General features: G+C 43.4%; 1 protein-coding gene across 1 annotated transcript in view; it reads left to right on the top strand.

Annotated features, from left to right (window-relative positions):
* The first annotated feature begins 302 nt into the window (after positions 1 to 302).
* The window catches only part of LOC116516819 (solute carrier family 2, facilitated glucose transporter member 11-like), a 34,173-nt gene continuing 26,110 nt past the window's right edge, over positions 303 to 8,365 (top strand). Inside the window, exons 1-4 of the mRNA XM_032229447.1 lie at positions 303 to 567; positions 756 to 1,139; positions 7,009 to 7,100; positions 7,974 to 8,072. Of these exons, the coding sequence (XP_032085338.1) occupies positions 303 to 567; positions 756 to 1,139; positions 7,009 to 7,100; positions 7,974 to 8,072 (840 nt within the window). The remainder of the gene's footprint in view (positions 568 to 755; positions 1,140 to 7,008; positions 7,101 to 7,973; positions 8,073 to 8,365) is intronic.

Below are 8,365 nucleotides of genomic sequence, written 5' to 3'. Positions count from 1 at the left end.
GTGGACACCTACTATAAAGTGGGAGGACAGCATTCGGAAATTGATCATAAGCTTTGGACCGCTACCACCTGTGAAGCCAGAGGGCCACCCAGGGACTTTTGAACCCAATAAAGAACCCTGAGCCTGCAGCCCCTGCAACAGACACAAAACCCCCAGGCATCCAGCAAGTGCCAAAAGAGTACTGGGACCTGGCAGGGGTCTTCAGTGAGGAAGATTGTAACTATCTCCCCCCTCATTGGCCCACTGATTGTGCAATAGAATTCATAACAGAGGCTACCCTACCAAAGCCAAAAATGTACTCCATGACTCCTAAAGAGATGGTAGAATTAAGGAAGTACATTGACATCAATTTGAAGCAAGGCTTTATTGAACCAGCTAAGTCAGAAGTAGCAGCCCTTGTGCTCTTCAAAGACAAGAAAGATAGCAGAGTTCATCTCTGCATTGATTTGTGTGGGATAAATGACTTTTGCACAAAAAACACCTATCCCATACCCCTCATGTTGAACCACTTGGCTAAAGGCAAGGTGTTCACCAAACTGGACTTGAGAGAAGCATATTACCACATACGTATCAGGGAGGGAGATGATTGGAAGACCACCTTTAACTGCCCCCTTGGCAGTTTTCAATTCAACATTATACCATTTGGGCTACAAAGGGCCCTTGCAGTCTTCATGCAATACATAAATGAGGTGCTACCTATACCAAGGAGTGCTCATTTACCTTGATGATATCATTGTTTTTTTCTGAGACCCTAGAAAAGCACATGAAGCTGATACGACAGGTCCTGGAAAAACTTCTAGCTGCCAAGCTATACAGAAAATTGTCAAAGTGTGAATTCCACAAAATCTCACTTGATTGCCTTGGCTATCACATCTCCAGCGAGGGGATAGAGATGTATTCAAGGAAAGTGAAAGCTGTGTTAGACTGGAAATCCCGAAGTGCCCGCAATCAGCTACAAAGCTTCCTTGGATTTGCCAACTTCTATAGGCAATTCATCACAGCTTTTGCAGAGTTCCTGAGGTCCATTGAGTCCACACAAGGACTGAGCTCGACTTTTCATCTGAGTACAAACAGGGAAAAGCCAATGCAATTGTGGAACAATACATCCGTTGTTATGTGGATTACCAGCAAGACAACTGGTCAGATTTGCTACCTTTCACCAAAGTCACGTACAACAACCCACTCCACAGCAGCACTGGATTAACTCCTTTTCAAGTTCTGAGAACCTAGAAAAGCACATAAAGCTGGTGTGGCAAGTCCTGAAAAAACTTCTAGCGGCCAAGCTCTACACTAAATGATCAAAGTGTGAGTGCCACAAAACCTCACTGGATTACCTTCACTATCGTATTTCCAGCGAGGGGATAGAGATGGGCCCATGAAAAGTGAAAGTGCTAGACTGGCAACCCTCACGTAACCCGTAAATATCTACAAAGCTTACTGGGATTTGCTAACTTCTATAGGCAATTCATCCCAGCTTTTGCAGAAGTCACCCTGCCCTTGACTGAACTGTTAAAAACAGGGCCATCCCTGACAAAGCCAAAGCCAAGTCAACATATTGGGTGGACAATAGACTGTCAAAAAGTGTTTGAAAAATTAAAATGGCTCTTCGCCAAAGAACCCATTCTACAACACCCCAACCCAGAACAGCAATTCATAATCCAGGCAGATGCCAGTGATGTGGTTGTAGTGGTAGTGCTGCTGCAGAAGAACAAAGAGGAACAACTCTTGCTTTGCGCTTATGTCTCCAAAAAGCTCACTGCCACAGAAAGAAGGTGAGCCATTTGGGAGAAAGAAGCCTATGCCATCCAGTAGGCCCTACTCACCTGGAGATATTTCCTAGAGCAGCAGACAAGCCATTCAAGGTATGGACTGACCATAAAAACTTCAAAGCTCTCAAAAGTCCCAGGAAACTGTCTCCAAAGCAAGTTTGCTGGGCACTATACTTCAGAAGGTTTAAATTCGAACTGAAGCACATCCCTGCAGGGAAGAACTTGCTGGTGGATGCCTTATTGAGAAAACTGTAGTATGACAGTAAGAGGGAAGAAGTGATTCATCCCATCACTCCCTGCAACCAAAAAGCAACTCAAGTCACCACCAGAGGCCAGACCAAATGACAGCCTACCCTCAGCCAGGACAAGCTGACCACAGCAATGAACTGGCGCTGCCAACTGACCCATGGCTCAACGACATCAAAGACACCCTGATGATGAGAGATGGCTTACCCTGGAAAGGATCCAAATTCTACATTCCTGCAAACTTGAGGCTGGAGTACCCAGGAGAATCATCTCAGACCGCAAAGTTCTGTTCACTGCCAGGTTCTGGAGAGAGTTCCTGAGGTCCATTGGGTCCATGCAAGGTGTTAGTATGCTCCCCGTTGGGAGAGCAAGTATGTTCAGCGAAGTGTTGTGAGAGTTGTGTTGGAGACCACACAAACCAGCATACAGAGACACTGCAGTTTAAATAGGCTTTTACTTTTGTGGAAATAGAGGTATCAGAGTCCATCAAACAGTCCAAGTCATATACAGATAAGACAGTCAGTCATCAACGTCTTTCAGTTAAGGGATAATCCAAATAACATAGTCCAGTATCATATAATCAGTTCAGAACTCAAAGTTTGCTAGCAGTTGCAAAACTTACAATAGCTCATGGCACTCAGATCAGATCAGCCCAGCATCCAAGGAACAGAGAACTAACAGTCATTCTGGCTCCCTCTTATGGCCGATTGAGGAAAACAGCAATCAATCACATTTTACAGTATGATTTAAAGAAACAGGTATAACATTGCTATATGATTTATATATTGCCAACCCAACCATTAGAATTATATTCCTAACACAAGGGCTTAGCTCGGCTTTCCATCTGAGCATGAATGGAGCAGCAGAGAAGGCTAATGCAATGCTGGAACAATGCATGCGTTGTTATGTGGATTACTAGCAGGCCTGCAGCCGTCTTTTCTTTTGGGTCTTTGGCCTGCCATACTTTCTATTATTCTGCTATGCATTTTCTATTGTGGGAAAATGAGAGGGGGGATTGTAAGGAGTCACATACTATGTAGCCACAACAAAATTATTTCTAGAAAGCCAAGATCATCCTTTGTCTCTGCACCTCTGCATCTGACCAGAACTGGAAGGGTGGAACATGGCAGTGAGAGATTGGACATGTGTGGGTGTGGGGGCAAGGTCTTGAACTTTCAATTAGGTGGGAAAAACCAGGAAGCTTTCGATTCAGGTTTTCCCAGATGTGCCAACATGGCTCTCTCAATAAATTGAAACTTTGAGCAATACTTTGCCTTGGACTCTGATTTACTTTTGGATGCTATTTGGAACGCTGACATTCTTTCTTAGAGGCTCAAGTTGAAGCAGGTCTTTAAGCCAGAACTGCATTGTTAATCCACCCAGAGAACCAACCTACCCTGGGGATTGTGTAACCATCTCAATCTCCAGCAGAGACCAAGCAGACATGGAGCGTCACCACAGCCAAACCAGAGGGCAGCTATGAGAGCCCTGACCTAGGAGAGGAATTGGAATTCTATGTCAAAATTGAACCATTTTGCTTCTTTCAAACCTTAATGGTTTTCAACTTGCCAATGAAGTGAGAGGGAAGGAAAGAGGACATGGAATGTGGATAATAGCGAAGCAGATTCTAAATTCCCTCCCAAACTATACAGTTAGAAATAGGGTGGTAGAATCCCCTCCCTCCAGTCCGGATGTGGATTTAGCCAATCCACAGGTGTGAAGATGTTTATTGTAATGGCTGTCTTGAGAAACAGATAAGAGATACGTAGCTTCTTTCACTTTCAGCAAACTGAAACAGTCCTTGTTACATTTCAAAGAAGGTGAGAACACTGCAGGGCACTTGGCACCAGGAAAAAGGTTATAAAAATACAGCTTATTTCCATGCTCCCCGCTTTCTCCATTTGAATGGCAGTATCACATTGGTAATCTGACATATTGCCCTTAGATAGATCCAGCTGTAAGAGATAAACACAAAAAAATCCATTATAATATTTTAGCAAGTTTTGTAAGAGTATTGGGTGTGGTATTTCTTTAAGAGTGTGGGGGTGATGTGTTTTTGTCCACCCACTCGTTTTGGGAAAAGAGTAGGTGTTTCCATGCTACCAGGTATTGGGTTTTCCCTTGATGGATTCTATTTGGGCTTAATTTCTTTGAGGGTTGTAATGTTTGCAATAATTTTGTGAATACTGTAAGTATACTCTGTCACCTATTTGGAAAGATTTTGGTTGCATTCTCTTCTTGTCTGCTTGGTATTTACATGTTTCTCTAAGTGTTTTGTAGGGTTTCCATCTATTACTTCAGGGTGGGGAGGGTGGGTGTTTCCATTGGTAGTTCTGGCATGGGGGTGAAATCTTGGCCTGTAACTACTATAAAAAGGGTGTAGCCTGTGCTGGAGTATATAGAGTTGTTGAATGCCACCTCTGCAAAAGGTAATAATGTCAGGGTTCTGATGGATGCCCTAATTAACTCATGAGCCTTGAGCCAAATTTCAAAAGAAATCCAGTTATTTATTAGGAGCATCATGTCAGCACTGTTCCCGATTGAGGTCAATTCTGCAGCACGTGATTTACAGTTCAACTGTGACCTTGTTTCCCCCCTCCTTCCAGAGTGTGTCATTAATCACATTGTCCAATGAGGTACTTCTGCGGGCTATAAACTCCCCTCGTCCTTCAGGCTGGCACTGGTAATCTGAGATCTGACCTTGAGGAAGGTATGCGTGGAATTTGCTTCTGAACGTGGCTGCTGAACTGGTCCATCATTTCTCTCCCCCTCCCTTCCTGCCAAGACCAACTCAAGGGCAGACCATGATTGCTTAGTGAGTTGACATTCGGCTCAGTCCAGTTAACTTGTTGATAATTAATAAAACACCTTAAATATTGCTCTAATACGCCATTCATGGAAGGCTCCTTGCAATCCAAAAGGGAGTACCTTAAATTGGTAGCAGCCCACTGATGTGTTAAATGCCATTTTCCACTTATCTCCTTCCCTTATTCTTATTCAATAATATGCCTCTCTCAGGTCTAGCTCTGAAAATATTTTTTCTTGTGAGAGATGTGCCAACATGTACTTCTTTTGACCCATGAAATAAGCGCATGGCTTTATTTTCAGGGAGGTCTTATTATTTTTGAGGTGCAGGAGGTAGCTTACATGGTCACCTCATGGCTGCTGCTATGTTGCAATATTTTTGGGGAGGGCTTATTTTGGGGGGAGGGCTTATTTGAGTGCATGCTAAAAAGCCCATTTGAGCTTATTAATTGGGGAGGTCTTATTTTGGGGAAAACAAGGTCGTCGCCCTGTGTGTTCATTTGCAAAAGGGCATGCCAGAAAGCAGCAAGGACTATTGCAGGGGTGTCAAACTCACATTGTCACAGCAACAACACATGATGTATCACTACTTTTTCCCATTAGCTAAAACAGGCATGGGCATGGCTAGCATGTGACACATTTGGCCCATGGGTTGCAAGTTTGACAGCCCTGGACTATTGCAACCAGTTGCTAGTTCTACAGCACCCTGGAAGGAGATATTCATGGACTCTACTACTGAAAAGCTCAGTACACACTGTAATTTGGATCACCACCAATCTATTCTCAGAACAGGTACATTTTGTGGTATGTCTCAAGATCCCATCTGCATGATCCTCACAACGCATCTATCGCCTACATATGGCTGATGATAATGATAACCTCCAACCAAAGGGTACAGTTCACTTTCCAATTCTGGGAAGAGTTCCTAAAATTATTAGGAACTACAGAAGAACTCAGCTCCTCACATCCCCCTCAGACTAACTGAGTGTTGAAGCAGTACCTCGGGTGTTACATCAATTAGCAACAAGAAAATTGGTCTGATTTGCTCCCTTTTGCAGAAATAGCATGCAAAAATTCAATATGATGGCCATAAAGGATTTTCTCTGGCCTTTTGCAAAGTTACTTAAATTCAACTTAAATATAAGAGAAACACTCCTGATAGTAATATACAACAGTGAAACAGCCTTCTCTGGGAGGTTGTGAATTTTCCATCTCTGGAAACATTTAAGAAGATGCCATTTTTCATGTATAGTTTAAAACAGTGGCACCCAACGTTACCAGTTTGGCGACCAGGTGTTGGGGGTGGATGAGATGGATCTGTGTGAGTGGTAGGCATGCACAAGAGTGCACACAGCTCCATTTCTGCAAATGGTGGGCACATGTGAGCATGAGAACCCATCGCTACGCAAATGGAGCTAAACGTCCATGTGCATGCTCATCCGCTACTTGTCCAGCATGGCCCACTAGTGGGTCATGACCTGGGGTTGGGGACCCCTGGTTTAAAGGGTTTTCCTGCATACTGCAGAAGTTTGGACTAGATGCTCTTTATGGTATGTTCCAACTCAACAATTCTGTGATTCTGTTATTCAGGACAGCTCTGATCTTCACGTGAACTGGAATCCATATTTTACATTCAGGCAGGAGAGTATCTTGGAGCTGTGAGCCTTCCTGAACCAAACTGACAAGGATTAGTGAGTGGATTTTATAACTAGAAAAGGAAGCAGATTTGTTTATAGGAAATGTATAGTAAGATTTGGCCAGCCCATCCTCCCATGAGGAGAGTCCTTGAGTATGTGTCCATTCACGTGTCTCAGAAGGAAAGTGACATTGGGAGACACAGAAGGAGCACAATGAAAATCCCCTCGTCAGCTGTCCCCTAAAGATCAATAGGTAATGACTGTAGTGGCAGTCAGTAGGTAATGACAGGTAGTGGCAAGGAATCAAATGAGGTTTGGACTTCCAACAAATTAGAACCAAAAAGTATAGCTAGCCTTGCAAGGATGAGGGTTGGCTGGTAGGTTTGGATTTCATGCCTAAACGAGTTTTAACTTTCTGCCATCAAGCATTCCACTCTTTTATTCTGCATATATTAATGGATGGATTATCCAACAATTTCATCTTACCCAATGAGCAAGAAGAACAGAAACAGGCAAGGTTAATGATCACTCTGCTGTCATGGTTTCTGTAGCTCAACAGAATGAAAATCAGCTGACTTTCCTCACTCAAAGCTCTTTGGTGAAGAGGAATTACAGGATGATGCAGGGGTTTTTCTCCAATCTGGTGAGTAGGCAGACAGTAAATGTGGCAGTCTGCAGCTGAGGCACATGGAGTACAAAGGCTTACTGGTCCATCCTGTGCAGCCCTACAGTCCACCTCTGGGTCAACTGCTCCAAGGCCAGGATGGCATGTTCCTGTGAGGCTTTATGGCTTTGCCCAGCATGTGGTGGATGGCCTCGTATTTGTTTGGTTGGTTCTAAGAGATATGCCCACCATCCTACTTGGTTCTCTTGTCCTATGGACCTACTCTACATTGCTACACTTACCCTTCTTCTCTCTTGTAGACCCTTCCTGCTGCTCAATCATTTACCTCAAAAATAATTGTAAGCTATAATCATAATCATCAAAATCCATACAAAATAGAACACAGAATTGGAGGGAACTTTGGAGCTCTTCCAGTCCAATATCTTCCCAGGGAAGATCTTATACCATTTCGGGCAAATGGCTGGACAGTCTTTTTGACACTGAAGCAGTCTTTGGGTACTCCAGTGATGGGGCACCCAAAGCTTCTAGAGGGAAGTTGCTCACTGATTAATTGTTCTCACTGTCATGAAATTTCTCCTTAGTTCTAGGTTGGATCACTCTTTAATTATCCATCATCACTATGATATTAAATATTATGATTATTAATTATATTATATTTAATGACCCATCATGGTTCCTCTCATGGAAAGCAATTCTAAGCAACTTCTGAACATGTTTTCTACTAATCACAGGATTGGGATTCTCTAGCCCAGAGTCCCTTCATGTTTTCTCCCTACCCCACCCATCCACAACATATTTTTAGGGTTTCCCAAGATCAGAAAACCTTCTGAAAGAGTCTGACTAGGGACAACTTTTGTTTTAGTTCTCATTCATGTTTTGCTCTCTCTACAGGGTCATTACCAGAAGTTCTTTCAAATGATCTTTGTCCTTGGGATTGGTGGGAACCTTATCGTTGGCTATCAGATTTCTGTGATCAATTATCCCTCTGTGGTAAGAGATACTTTCAGTTGGTAGAGTTAGGGTTCAGAAGGCCACCATATGTGTGCCTCCAACCCCACTGCTATTTAAGACAATTCTCTTTCTTCCCTTTGAATTTATTTCCACAAACTACCCTTTCCTTAACTCTAGGATGGAGCCAGTCCTGAGCCTTACATGCTTCAAGCAGGGCCTCTTGGGCTCTTCCTCATGGTTGGTAGCATGCATTTTTCCAGCATGATCTGGCAGAAAAGCATGCAAACACAAGCTGTCTTGCCGCCAAAGCTCAGCTTCTCTACTGCCCATTA

The sequence above is a fragment of the Thamnophis elegans genome, chromosome 13 (assembly GCF_009769535.1).
Source record: "Thamnophis elegans isolate rThaEle1 chromosome 13, rThaEle1.pri, whole genome shotgun sequence".
Lineage (NCBI taxonomy): Eukaryota > Metazoa > Chordata > Lepidosauria > Squamata > Colubridae > Thamnophis > Thamnophis elegans.
The sequence above is the reverse complement of the archived record's forward strand: the minus strand, read 5'-3'. Positions and strand labels throughout refer to the sequence as shown.